Here is a 15,350-nt window from a genome sequence, read left to right on the forward strand (position 1 = left end):
TATATTCTGACATAAGCTGTATTTGGTATATTCTGACATAAACTGTATTTGGTATATTCTGACATAAGCTGTATTTGGTATATTCTGACATAAACTGTATTTGGTATATTCAGACATAAGCTGTATTTGGTATATTCTGACATAAACTGTATTTGGTATATTCAGACATAAGCTGTATTTGGTATATTCAGACATAAACTGTATTTGGTATATTCAGACATAAGCTGTATTTGGTATATTCTGACATAAGCTGTATTTGGTATATTCTGACATAAGCTGTATTTGGTATATTCAGACATAAGCTGTATTTGGTATATTCTGACATAAGCTGTATTTGGTATATTCTGACATAAGCTGTATTTGGTATATTCAGACATAAGCTGTATTTGGTATATTCTGACATAAGCTGTATTTGGTATATTCTGACATAAGCTGTATTTGGTATATTCAGACATAAGCTGTATTTGGTATATTCTGACATAAGCTGTATTTGGTATATTCTGACATAAGCTGTATTTGGTATATTCAGACATAAGCTGTATTTGGTATATTCTGACATAAGCTGTATTTGGTATATTCTGACATAAGCTGTATTTGGTATATTCAGACATAAGCTGTATTTGGTATATTCTGACATAAGCTGTATTTGGTATATTCTGACATAAGCTGTATTTGGTATATTCAGACATAAGCTGTATTTGGTATATTCTGACATAAGCTGTATTTGGTATATTCTGACATAAGCTGTATTTGGTATATTCAGACATAAGCTGTATTTGGTATATTCTGACATAAGCTGTATTTGGTATATTCTGACATAAGCTGTATTTGGTATATTCAGACATAAGCTGTATTTGGTATATTCTGACATAAGCTGTATTTGGTATATTCTGACATAAGCTGTATTTGGTATATTCAGACATAAGCTGTATTTGGTATATTCTGACATAAGCTGTATTTGGTATATTCTGACATAAGCTGTATTTGGTATATTCAGACATAAGCTGTATTTGGTATATTCTGACATAAGCTGTATTTGGTATATTCTGACATAAGCTGTATTTGGTATATTCAGACATAAGCTGTATTTGGTATATTCTGACATAAGCTGTATTTGGTATATTCTGACATAAGCTGTATTTGGTATATTCAGACATAAGCTGTATTTGGTATATTCTGACATAAGCTGTATTTGGTATATTCAGACATAAGCTGTATTTGGTATATTCTGACATAAGCTGTATTTGGTATATTCAGACATAAGCTGTTTTTGGTATATTCTGACATAAACTGTATTTGGTATATTCAGACATAAGCTGTATTTGGTATATTCTGACATAAGCTGTATTTGGTATATTCAGACATAAGCTGTTTTTGGTATATTCTGACATAAACTGTATTTGGTATATTCTGACATAAGCTGTATTTGGTATATTCTGACATAAACTGTATTTGGTATATTCAGACATAAGCTGTATTTGGTATATTCTGACATAAGCTGTATTTGGTATATTCTGACATAAGCTGTATTTGGTATATTCTGACATAAGCTGTATTTGGTATATTCTGACATAAGCTGTATTTGGTATATTCTGACATAAGCTGTATTTGGTATATTCTGACATAAGCTGTATTTGGTATATTCTGACATAAGCTGTATTTGGTATATTCTGACATAAGCTGTATTTGGTATATTCTGACATAAGCTGTATTTGGTATATTCTGACATAAGCTGTATTTGGTATATTCTGACATAAGCTGTATTTGGTATATTCTGACATAAGCTGTATTTGGTATATTCTGACATAAGCTGTATTTGGTATATTCTGACATAAGCTGTATTTGGTATATTCTGACATAAGCTGTATTTGGTATATTCTGACATAAGCTGTATTTGGTATATTCAGACATAAGCTGTATTTGGTATATTCAGACATAAGCTGTATTTGGTATATTCTGACATAAGCTGTATTTGGTATATTCTGACATAAGCTGTATTTGGTATATTCAGACATAAGCTGTATTTGGTATATTCAGACATAAGCTGTATTTGGTATATTCAGACATAAGCTGTATTTGGTATATTCTGACATAAACTGTTTTTGGTATATTCTGTATGCTGTTTAGCTGAAATAAAATACAATAGATATGTCGCTTATGATATATGATTAGTTTCCTTCACTTTGAAGTTTTGATGACGCCAATTTATGATGAAACTAAGGTTTGGCACCCTATTAACAGGTCATTTTAAGATGTGACTGTGTAGAGCGCGTTAGGGTATTACTGAACCGGAGGCAGTTACTGAACACAAATGATAAATCGCATTAATTCTTATATTGTTGGTGTTTTATGTGCATGACAACTCATCAGCATTCCTGACTGCTGAAAACATCATGCACTAGCAATGTGGGCCAAAAAAACACCCACTGCACAAGTTGTTATCCAATATGTGTTTACTTCTGGGTATCCTGGCTATTTTAGCATATTTGCTTATAAACAGGAAGTGATGGTCAGCCAATGAGCGTCCATATAAATGGAAACATCACAACTTATGACAATGAATGCATAGTTATGAAATAAGAAAAAATCCAAAGAACAATCATTACTTGCCAGTTATCCCTATTTACAGTAAACGTGACATTTATTTACCATTGATGACATATAGAGGTGTTCGGCAGTTATTGAACACAGTACTGTTGACTAAATTTGTAACAATAGAAACTAGGTCAAAAATTAGACGAGAGTCGAGTTCGCTCCCTTTTATTACTACAATCAACAGACTTGCTCCAGCCCCAAGCATCGTCATAGTGACTTGTAAATCCAGGGGCGTGCCAAAACAGTCTTAGCAATTTGGTCCGTACCAATAATACCCAGTTTTTATCACATTTATGATGGATTCTCTTTTATTATTAAATTAAGAAAATAAAAAATAATTATAAACATCAACTAAATTACTTTTTGGAATAGATGATGACCACCATTAGTACAGCCCCCGTATTATCTGAAATGTTCATTTAAGATCTGTTTGATTCAATTTGTAGACATTTGATTGATATTTTATTAGAAATAAAAGAAGTACTCAGTAATACCCTCCATGGTGTTCATTAATTGCCGACTGGTTCAGTAACTACCTCCACGTAACGTAACAGAACGAACCTTATAATAACGTTATATCTCCCTCAATTCAAACCTAATATTGGTAGAAATATTGCCTTATAGTTAAGAAATGTTACCATACAAGCCTGAGTGCGTAAAAACACACTTTGTTGTTAAAGGTTTTCCCCTTAAGTGTTCAGTAATACCCGACCCCACTCTGTATGTACCGGTATGCATGTGAGCTGGACCGACCCCACTCTGTATGTACCGGTATGCATGTGAGCTGGACCGACCCCACTCTGTATGTACCGGTATGCATGTGAGCTGGACCGACCCCGCTCTGTATGTACCGGTATGCATGTGAGCTGGACCGACCCCACTCTGTATGTACCGGTATGCATGTGAGCTGGACCGACCCCACTCTGTATGTACCGGTATGCATGTGAGCTGGACCGACCCCACTCTGTATGTACTGGTATGCATGTGAGCTGGACCGACCCCGCTCTGTATGTACCGGTATGCATGTGAGCGGAGTTGGAATGTTGGTGCATTTGCCTCTTTGTGTTAGCATGTATCTGATAATGACTTCAGAGTGTTAACTCACTTAGGTACCATGCTGAAGGTACCAGCAGAGGCAGACAGCACAGTGCTTCACCTGGTCACATTATACTGACTACAGAGTGTTACCTCACTTAGGTACCGTGCTGAAGGTACCAGCAGAGGCAGACAGCACAGTACTTCACCTGGTCACATTATAATGACTTCAGAGTGTTACCTCACTTAGGTACCGTGCTGAAGGTACCAGCAGAGGCAGACAGCACAGTGCTTCACCTGGTCACATTATAATGACTTCAGAGTGTTACCTCACTTAGGTACCGTGCTGAAGGTACCAGCAGAGGCAGACAGCACAGTACTTCACCTGGTCACATTATAATGACTTCAGAGTGTTACCTCACTTAGGTACCGTGCTGAAGGTACCAGCAGAGGCAGACAGCACAGTGCTTCACCTGGTCACATTATAATGACTTCAGAGTGTTACCTCACTTAGGTACCGTGCTGAAGGTACCAGCAGAGGCAGACAGCACAGTACTTCACCTGGTCACATTATAATGACTTCAGAGTGTTACCTCACTTAGGTACCGTGCTGAAGGTACCAGCAGAGGCAGACAGCACAGTGCTTCACCTGGTCACATTATAATGACTTCAGAGTGTTACCTCACTTAGGTACCGTGCTGAAGGTACCAGCAGAGGCAGACAGCACAGTACTTCACCTGGTCACATTATAATGACTTCAGAGTGTTACCTCACTTAGGTACCGTGCTGAAGGTACCAGCAGAGGCAGACAGCACAGTACTTCACCTGGTCACATTATAATGACTTCAGAGTGTTACCTCACTTAGGTACCGTGCTGAAGGTACCAGCAGAGGCAGACAGCACAGTGCTTCACCTGGTCACATTATACTGACTACAGATGAACCACTCATTGTGCTCATCCTAAATGCTGAGCTTTTAGTAGGGAATAACAAGTATAATTTTTTAGGACTTTGATATGATAATGTCCCGTGAAAGTTTGGGATAATAATTCAGGTGTTCATGTACTTGAGTGATTTACTTCAGAATTTTTCTGAAAGGCTGTATTTCCCTAGTTCATTTTGTACCGGAAGGATTGTCATTTTGTACCGGAAGGATTGTCATTTTGCTATATCAACATCTCCTATATAGAATGTTGGCTTTTACATACAGACTCTGATCAAGGAGAGCCAAAGTCATACAGATAACCTGGTGTCCCAGCTGCAAGGAAACCTACAACAGTGGGCCGCCCACACTCAGGACAGCCAGACAGACATGGACACACAGGCACAGTTTACTGCTGATTGGTCAAATAACTTGTCAGCTGACCTACAAAGACATTCACACGATGTGGAGGCTTTTCTGCACGAGGAACTAAGGAAAGACATCCCAACAGGTAGGATTGTTACAAAGATTTCATTGTATTTCTACCTCCCAGCTTCAATAGAGCTTCTCTTCACTGAGGTACTAAGATGATTTCTTATTCATTTTAATACACATAAACACTGTATATTGATTCCACTTAATAACACAATTACTGATGCTGATTGACAACTTTCTGTATTACTGTTTTAGAGAGAATTCTGTCTCAGTAACTTAAATTATGACAGTGATAATGATGTGTCAGTGCTTTCTGAAGTCAAAAATAAAATCATTTACATGAATTATTGCAGGAATCATGAATAGAATCTGTTACGACATGTCAATGATCCTGTTTATCTTACTCATGGTGTTATGAAATAGTTCATTATCATGTTTATATCTAAATCATGATAGATCTACAAGATATTAAAAGCCCTGTAAGTGAAGTAAGATCCACCACTGATAGGAGTCTAGTTACACGCGAGATACAGATATCTCTAGTTACACAGGGGATACAGATATCTCTAGTTACACAGGGGATACAGATGTCTCTAGTTAAACAGGGGATACAGATATCCCTAGTTACACAGGGGATACAGATGTATATAGTTACACAGGGATACAGATTTCTCTAGTTAAACAGGGGATACATATATCTCTAGTTACACGCGCGATACAGATATCTCTAGTTACACAGCGGATACAGATATCTCTAGTTGCACAGGGATACAGATATCTCAAGTTACACAGGGGATACAGATATTTCTAGTTACACGCGAGATACAGATATCACTAGTTACACAGGGATACATATATCTCTAGTTACACAGGGCATTCAGATATCTCTAGTTACACGCGAGATACAGATATCACTAGTTACACAGGGATACATATATCTCTAGTTACACAGGAAATACAGATATCTCTAGTTCCACAGGGGATACAGATATCTCTTGTTACACAGGGGATACAGATATCTCTTGTTACACAGGGGATACAGATATTTCTAGTTACACGCGAGATACAGATATCTCTAGTTACACAGGGATACATATATCTCTAGTTTTGTTACACAGGGGATACAGATATTTTACACAGGGATATAGATATCTCTAGTTAAACAGGGGATACAGATATCTCTAGTTACACAGGGAATACAGATATCTCTAGTTACACAGGGATACAGATATCTCTAGTTACACAGGGGATACTGATATCTCTAATTATACAGGGATTAAACAGGGGATACAGATATCTCTAGTTACACAGGGAATACAGATATCTGGATACTGATATCTCTAGTAAAACAGGGATACAGATATCTCTAGTTATACAGGGATACAGATATCTCTATTCACACAGGGGATACTGATATCTCTAGTAAAACAGGGATACAGATATCTCTAGTTATACAGGGATACAGATATCTCTAGTTACACAGGGGATACAGATATCTCTAGTAACACAGGGGATACAGATATCTCTAGCTACACAGGGATACAGATATCTCTAGTTATACAGGGATACAGATATCTCTAGTTATACGGGGATACAGATATCTCTAGCTACACAGGGAAACAGATATCTCTAGTTACACCGGGGATACAGATATCTCTAGGTATACAGGGATACAGATATCTCAAGTTATACAGGGATACAGATTTCTCTAGTTATACAGGGATATAGATATCTCTAGTTAAACAGGGGATACAGATATCTCGAGGAACACAGGGGATACAGATATCTATAGTAACACAGGGGATACAGACATCTCTAGCTACACAGGGATACAGATATCTCTAATTACACAGGGATACAGACATGTCTAGTTACACAGGGGATAAAGATATCTCTAGTTACACAGGGATACAGATATCTCTAGTTACACGGGGAATACAGATATCTCTAGTTACACAGGAAATACAGATATCTCTAGTTACACAGGGAATACAGATATCTCTAGTTACACAGGGGATACAGAGAATAACTTTTGATATCAATACATTAGAATCGCTGACTTTTCCACAGGTAAAACTCCACAGAGAAGAAACATGACGTACCCGCTACAGCTCACAAAGACCTCTGAGCATGACATCCTACTCAACGACTTCAGAGCTGACTACGACAGTGACCCACTTGTTACAGACCTAAGCAGTTCTCTGGACGCTGTGGCCGAGTCAAGTCGAGTTAGTAAGGTAAACCAACCATCTGTTATCTTATAAACCTGATTCTATCTTACTACTCAGTTATCAGGTCTCCGCTAAATGCAGGTGCCCTATAGTGATATAGTTACAGTTTCTGTCTGTAGAAAAAGTTTGTCTGGACAACTCCTTCTAAAGTAATTGACAAATTTCAACGAAATTTTCTAGATATCATAACTACTATCTGAAGTTGTGCATCCAGGTATTATTTTTTAATTCTGACCCTTTTTTTTTACGAAGTTATGGCCCTTTGTTGTTGAAAAATCCTGAAACTTTTTGTCTGGACAACTCTTTCTAAAGTTAAGGATCAATTTTAATGAATGTTTCCAGATATCACAACTACCACCTGAAATTGTGCATCAAGTCCAGGTATTATTTTTTCATTTTGACCCTTTTTTACGGAGTTATTGCCCTTTGTTGAAAAATGCTTGCCCGGACAACTCCTCCAAAACTACTCTGCCAATTTCAATGAAAGTTTTCAGATATGATAACTAATACCTGATGTTGTGCATCCAGGTATTATCTTTTCAATTTGACCCATTTTTATGGAGTAATGGCCGTTTGTTGAAAAATATTGTCAAGACAACTCGTCCTAATCTACTTGGCCAATTGCAATGAAATTTAACAGATATGGTAATTGCCCCCTGATGTCGTGCATCAGGGTAGTATTTTTTTATTTCGCCACTTTTTAAGGAATTATGGCCCTTTGTTAAAAATCTTTGTCCTGACAACTCTTTCTTAACTACTAGGACGATTTCAGCAAAACTGGTTCATTTGGGCTAACAAGATTTGGTTTGCAAGTCTGTTTTGGCATTGGGAGGGTGTACAGGAAGTATGTCAGTGACCTGTATACTTATATAAGTGTACAGCTCAGTCAATAAAGAAATCATTACTGGTGATAGACTATGGATTGCTCTGTAATGCTCTGCCTAAGCTAGCCTTTAGTTTACAGTTCTGGTTTCCATAGGGGGGGGGGGGGTATTAGTTAGTCTCTGGCTCACAGTTCTAGCTTTAGGAGTGGGGTATTAGTAGCCTTTGGCTCACAGTTCTTGTTTATATAGGACGGGGGGTGGGGGTGTATTAGTTAGCCTTTGGCTCACAGTTCTAGTTTATATAGGCGAGGGGGGGGGGGATAAGTTAGCCTTTGGCTTACAGTTCTAGTTTATATAGGAGAGTGGGGTATTAGTTAGCCTTTGGTTTATAGTTCTAGTTTTTTTCTAGGGTTTGTTGTAGACATGTTTTATTAACTTTATGTTGCCTTATTTATTTACAGACGAGTGAGACGGAGGAGGTAGAATCTGCTCCTAGTGAGGTTGGCAGTGAATCCTCCTGTACGTCTGGAGTGTCCAGCTTAAGCCGAGCTAGCAGCAAGGTATAGCTCCCCCACACATTAGTCTTGATGTTGGACAACATTCACCTGTCTATTGATTGAACTGTGTCATTTGCAACACAACATGTATGATATGAAGGATATCAAAATTAAAAGTGTGGCTTATCACACTTTTATATATCCCAGTAAACATTTCCTCAACAATAATATTCAGTGTGGTAACTAAAACTTCAATGCATTTTTTTTAAATAAACAAAAATACTTGTGAATATGTTTCCAGTCAGAACAAATATTCATCTAAATGCTTTAAGCAGTTGAAGGATTTTATCAAGATGTGCAAAAATAACATTCAATTTTTTATTTTTTTTTCTTACTTATGACCCCATCAAAATAATTACATATGTAGTACATGATTATGGCACTAAAACTGACATGCTTTTACGGAGATAGATTATAAGATACTTTCCAAGACAAAACATTATTTAAACAGCTACACTCATGAAGTACATTGACTGACTCCTATCTACAGAGAAGTATTAACATGCTCTACATTGTTTTATAGATGTCAAGTAAAGAAAACAAAACCAGGAAGCCAAAGTTGCCTTCTAAAGTGAAACAGAACAATGTCAACACAACTCCCAGAGGCAAGAGTCGTCTCCCTTTGAAATCTCGCAACCCAACAGAGGCCTGATACAGCAGTTTATATAACATAGACAAAACTTGTTTTCAGCAACACAACGATTACTTGCCACGATGTGTTTAAGATACTTTTTTTACATTTCAATTAATTAGTTTTTGTCTTACTCGTTGATTAAGGTATTTATTCAAAAAAATCAATAAATATGAATGTGAAATCATTAAATATATATCACTCTTGTTGGCTTGGTTGGAAGCACACAGGGAGACTTTTAGTGGGAGGAAACAAGTGTACCCTGAGAAAACCCACATGGTGGGGCAGGTGACCCCATCTCTTCTAATGTCCATTAGGGGAATCAAACCCCAGCTATCTGTGTGTAAGGCGAGTGGCCATCTGTGTGTAAGGCGAGTGGCTATCTGTGTGTAAGGCGAGTGGCTATCTGTGTGTAAAGCGAGTGACTATCTGTGTGTAAGGCGAGTGGCTATCTGTGTGTAAGGCGAGTGGCTATCTGTGTGTAAGGCTTCAATGGTCACCAGTGTAGGTAGTTTCTTGATTGATAGGGCTATGATTTATTACTGATGGTCTTTCAACAGGATACATGATCATGTGCAGAAAATTGATCAAGTTTGACTAATATTTATTATATATACAGTTTGTTAGATACATATACGTATGTACATGTGGATGGATCACTTTAATGCAGTTCATCTAATTTCATCTCATCATATTCCGTTCATTTTCATTTTCATCTCATGATGTCACATTCTATCTAGTAACATTTTCATCACATTTTCTATTCATCAAGATTACTCTGAACAGGCTGAAGGGCTGGGTTCGTTTGTAGTGTCAACTGGTTTAGCCTTCTTATAGGGCTTGTTCAGCACATCATCAAATTGTATCCCTAAAGTACCGTATATTAACTCATAAACTTTCCAGACCCCCTTATAAGTGCACCCACCTATTGTTTGGGAAAGAGGATGGGTGCACATAATTAAAACCTGTAAAACGTTGTTTACTTTACCAATCTGCCATTATAACATCCAAGGGGGTGTTTCTGTATTGTGATGTTCCCGTACTTGTATAACTAGCTGTTAGAGTTGTCCTCCATTATCTCCATTGTATGAACTATACTTCAGATTGATCACTCTCATATGTGTTACACATTTAAATCGTACAGAAAGTTGTTTAATTAACATGTAATAAGCAGTCATCATGGTAATCTTGCTTCTCATATGTTTTTATTTTCATTATCTTGTCATGTTTTTGTTTTCATTATCTTGTCATGTTTCTGTTTTCATTATCTTGTCATGTTTCATCTCTTGTACATTCAGAGCATTGATTTATTTCTTCTATTTTTTGTTGACTTGACAGTTTGGCACTAACTTCGTATAACCTTGTGATGGGAAAACATACCACCCCAAACAAGCAAAGGCAGTGTTGGATTGTTCTTGTATCTGATTTGATTTACCTGTATTGAGTCTGATTTGATTTACCTGTATTGAGTCTAAGTGATCTTGTATCAGATACGGTATGTAGATCACTTTGCTGATAGCCTGCTGTTTAAAATGTCACTTCATCATGTTGTCTACCTAACACATCATGTTGTCTACCTAACACATCATGTTGTCTACCTAACACTTTATGTTTTCACTGTACTTCTGACCCGTTCTCATGTTGTCCCTCATTTTGCAGGTATTTTATGCTTTTAAAAGTATCTATAATAATTAAGTATTTTAACTTATATGGACAAGGTGTTTTTAAGACACAGAATTTTAAACATATTTATTGAACCTGATTTTATCTCATCATATAATTATTTCATACTTGTATTTAATTTACATTAACTGTTGATCGCAATCCATAGTCACTTCCTTCAATGTGGTACCACAGTAGCTCAGGCCCAGTCACTTCCCTCAATACAGTACTACAGTAACTGGCCCAGTCCTGCACTTCCCTCAATACAGTACTACAGTAACTGGCCCAGTCATGCACTTCCCTCTATACAGTACCATAGTAACTCAGGCCCAGTCACTTCCCTCTATACAGTACCACAGTAACTCAGACCCAGTCACTTCCCTCAAAACAGTACCACAGTAACTCGCCCAGTCACTTCCCTCAATACCGTACCACAGTAACTGGCCCAGTCACTTCCCTCAAAACAGTCCCACAGTAACTCTGCCCCAGTCACTTCCCTCAATACCGTACCACAGTAACTGGCCCCGTCACTTCCCTCTATACGGTACCACAGTAACTCAGGCCCAGTCAATTCCCTCAATACAGTACCACGATAACTCAGGCCCAGTCACTTCCCTCAATACAGTACCACAGTAACACTGGCCCAGTCACTTCCCTCTATACAGTACCACGGTAACACTGGCCCAGTCACTTCCCTCTATACAGTACCACAGTAACTCTGGCCCAGTCACTTCCCTCAATACAGTACCACAGTAACTCAGACCCAGTCACTTCCCTCTATACAGTACCACAGTAACTCAGGCCCAGTCACTTCCCTCAATACAGTATCACAGTAACTCTGGCCCAGTCACTTCCCTCAATACAGTACCACAGTAACTCAGACCCAGTCACTTCCCTCAATACAGTACCACAGTAACTCAGACCCAGTCACTTCCCTCAATACAGTACCACAGTAACTCAGACCCAGTCACTTCCCTCTATACAGTACCACAGTAAATCAGGCCCAGTCACTTCCCTCTATACAATACCACAGTAACTCAGGCCCAGTCACTTCCCTCAATACAGTACCACAGTAACTCAGGCCCAGTCACTTCCCTCTATACAGTACCACAGTAACTCAGGCCCAGTCACTTCCCTCTATACAATACCACAGTAACTCAGGCCCAGTCACTTCCTTCAATACAGTACCACAGTAACTCAGACCCAGTCACTTCCCTCAATACAATACTACAGTAACTCAGGCCCAGTCACTTCCTTCTATACAGTACCACAGTAACACTGGCCCAGTCACTTCCCTCTATACAGTACCACAGTAACTCAGGCCCAGTCACTTCCCTCTATACAATACTACAGTAACTCAGGCCCAGTCACTTCCCTCAATACAGTACTACAGTAACTCAGGCCCAGTCACTTCCCTCAATACAGTATCACAGTAACTCTGGCCCAGTCGCTTCCCTCAATACAGTATCACAGTAACTCTGGCCCAGTCACTTCCCTCAATCAGATCAATATTTGGTTGAATCTGACTCTTAATAATTTTTTGATTTGGCAGGAAAGCAGATGGTTTTTTCAGACTATTTTTGGTCTTTCTCGGCTGTGGAATTTGTCCACAATTGTTGCCCTGATGTGATAGTTTTTGATGAAAATTAAATTTCAATAACTTTCATGAGATTTTTGACATACTTATGAACTGTATACCATCTTCATCATGTACGTGAGCTGCTTGTTTGTTGTTGGTGCTTACATATCCAAGTTTTAGAAATAAATGATCTTGGGTTTTTTTGGATTTTTAAATGGCCTCTAAAATATGCCAAAAGCAAGACTGCATAGAAATAAACATCTGTTTAAAACCAGACAGCTGTCTTTGTGTGATGTATGTTCCTTGTACGACGATCGGCAAGACATTATCACATCATTAGCATCTATTTCTAACTGATGGAAATGTTTTCATAAAATTTCATATGGGATATTTTTATGAGCAAGAGGCCCTAATGGACTGGTAACGCTCACTTAGTGTTAATCTCACACCAGTAAGTAAATGGATAAGGGTGAAATATATTAACATGCCAAATATCACCACCCTGGGCATTGTGGTTACTAGTCCCCCACCAGTTACCAGGGGGAAATTTAGATTTGCACTCCTTCCGTCCTTGTAGTTTGTCTGGGATTTATCTTTTATACTATTTCACCTGGAGTAACCAGATTTGGTGTACAAGGACATCTTGGGATGTCAGATGGCAAGAAGAAGGTAACTATGACCTCACTGTGACCTATGCTTTGACCTTTGACCGTAACTTTTGACAATGTTTGTCTGGGGCATATCTTCTATATTATTTCACCTTGAGTAACCAAATTTGGTGTTCAAGGACATGTTGGGATGGTAGAGTGCAGAGTACAAGAATTGGGTCATTGTGACCTATGACTTGACCTTTAATTTTGAAAAAGTTTGTTTGAGGCATATCTTCTAGTTACTATTTTACCTTTGGTAACCAGATTTGGTGTACAAGGACATCTTGGGACGACGGAGTGCAAGAATAAGGTCACTGTGACCTATGACTTGACCTTTGATCTTCACTTTTGAAAAAGTTTGTCAGAGGCATATCTTCTAATTACTGTTTTACCTTTGGTAACCAGATTTGGTGTACAAGGACATCTTGGGTCGGCAGAGTTCAAGAATAAGGTCACTGTGACCTATGACTTGAACTTTAACCTTCACTTTTGAAAATGTTTGTTCGGGGTATATCTTCTGTACTATTTTACCAAAATATAAATTAGCTAAATATATACATACCTGCACTAGGGAGTGTGCCATCAAGGTCAAAGTTCAAATCACTTAAGTCTCTCTTTAATTTAATTGTCTGAAGGTTTCCTGAATTTACAGACATGTGATACTGCCATGATATAAACCCAAATTTTAGTTAGTCGGAATTACAAGGGTGAGGTTAATGATGAAAATAAGTTCCTGTGGCCTTTCAAGATTTCAATTGTTGGGATATTCCACTGTAAAACAGTTTGTCAACATTCGTGAGAGTACTGACAGAATCATGACAAATAATAATGTTTTCAAAGAAGATTTATTGCTTCCATATACTGTACATCATCAACATTGACACAAAAAGAGAAATGTACAAGTAAAATAAAAGTGATTTCAATCATACATTTATATAAACAACCTTAAACCCACAAGTGCAGAATATTATTAATATTTTTAACATTAACTTTGCTTGAAATGTGTATAATATTGTTTAATTTCAGAATTCTTGTTCCTTCTCTCCATGCAGTGTTGGGCGACATCGCTATTTTACACTACAGCCTTTTTTTCAGAAATATAATATAAAAGATAACAGATATTACACGTACAGTTGTATTTCCAAGCAAATAGTCAAGGTAGCTGATATAAGTGAAAGAATCCACCTTTAAGCAAAGAACACTTGTACTTCTGAATCATCCTCGATACTCCAGGCCTTGTGTTCATTAGCGCTCTCTGCTGGAATATGTCTCCAGTAGAAAGAACTGACCAATCGCTAGGCTGATACCTACCTGATACCTGATCTTTTAAGATAAAAGTGGAGGGACAATAGACTTCAAAGCCAGTCAATTTTACCGTTGCGTGACCAAATGATTCTTCTGATGTACATCAAAGGTTCAAACTAGTCTTCTCGTCTCATCCACAAGGTGTCGCACACCGAGCCTCGTCTCATCCACAAGGTGTCGCACAACGAGCCTCGTCTCATCCACACGGTGGCACACACCAAGCCTTGTCTCATTCACAAGGTGTCGCACCCCGAGCCTCGTCTCATCCACAAGGTGGCACACACTGAGCCTTGTCTCATCCACAAGGTGGCAAACACCGAGCCTTGGCTCATCCACAAGGTGGCAAACACCGAGCCTTGGCTCATCCACACGGTGGCACACACCAAGCCTCGTCTCATCCACAAGGTGTTGCACAACGAGCCTCGTCTCATCCACACGGCGGCACACACCAAGCCTTGTCTCACCCACACGGTGGCACACACCAAGCCTCGTCTCATCCACACGGTGGCACACACCAGGCCTGGTCTCATCCACAAGGTGGCAAACACCGAGACTTGTCTCATCCACACGGTGGCACCCACCAAGCGTTGTCTCATCCACACGGTGGCACACCCCAAGCCTTGTCTCATCCACAAGGTGGCGCACCCCCGGGCCTCGTCTCATCCACAAGGGGGTGTACACTGAGCCTCGTCCCATCCACAAGGTGGTGTACACTGAGCCCCGTCTCATCCACAAGGTGCCACACACTGAGCCTTGTCTCATTCACAAGGTGTCGCACCCCGAGCCTCGTCTCATCCGCAAGGTGGCACACACTGAGCCTTCTCTCATTCACAAGGTGTCGCTCCCCGAGCCTCGTCTCTTCCACAAGGTGGCACACACAAGGTGACACACAGTGAGCCTCGTCTCATCCACAAGGTGGCACACA

At 39.0% G+C, this 15,350-nt stretch overlaps 1 protein-coding gene across 1 annotated transcript in view; it reads left to right on the top strand.

The window, feature by feature from the left end:
- The window catches only part of LOC110459014 (kinesin-like protein KIF11), a 37,040-nt gene extending 24,294 nt beyond the window's left edge, over positions 1–12,746 (top strand). The window contains exons 16-19 of the mRNA XM_021511031.1: positions 4,840–5,062; positions 7,057–7,223; positions 8,503–8,601; positions 9,122–12,746. Of these exons, the coding sequence (XP_021366706.1) occupies positions 4,840–5,062; positions 7,057–7,223; positions 8,503–8,601; positions 9,122–9,250 (618 nt within the window). The 3' untranslated portion in view covers positions 9,251–12,746. The remainder of the gene's footprint in view (positions 1–4,839; positions 5,063–7,056; positions 7,224–8,502; positions 8,602–9,121) is intronic.
- Positions 12,747–15,350: the final 2,604 nt, after the last annotated feature.

The sequence above is a fragment of the Mizuhopecten yessoensis genome, unplaced genomic scaffold (genome assembly GCF_002113885.1).
Source record: "Mizuhopecten yessoensis strain PY_sf001 unplaced genomic scaffold, ASM211388v2 scaffold9909, whole genome shotgun sequence".
Classification (NCBI taxonomy): Eukaryota; Metazoa; Mollusca; class Bivalvia; order Pectinida; family Pectinidae; genus Mizuhopecten; species Mizuhopecten yessoensis.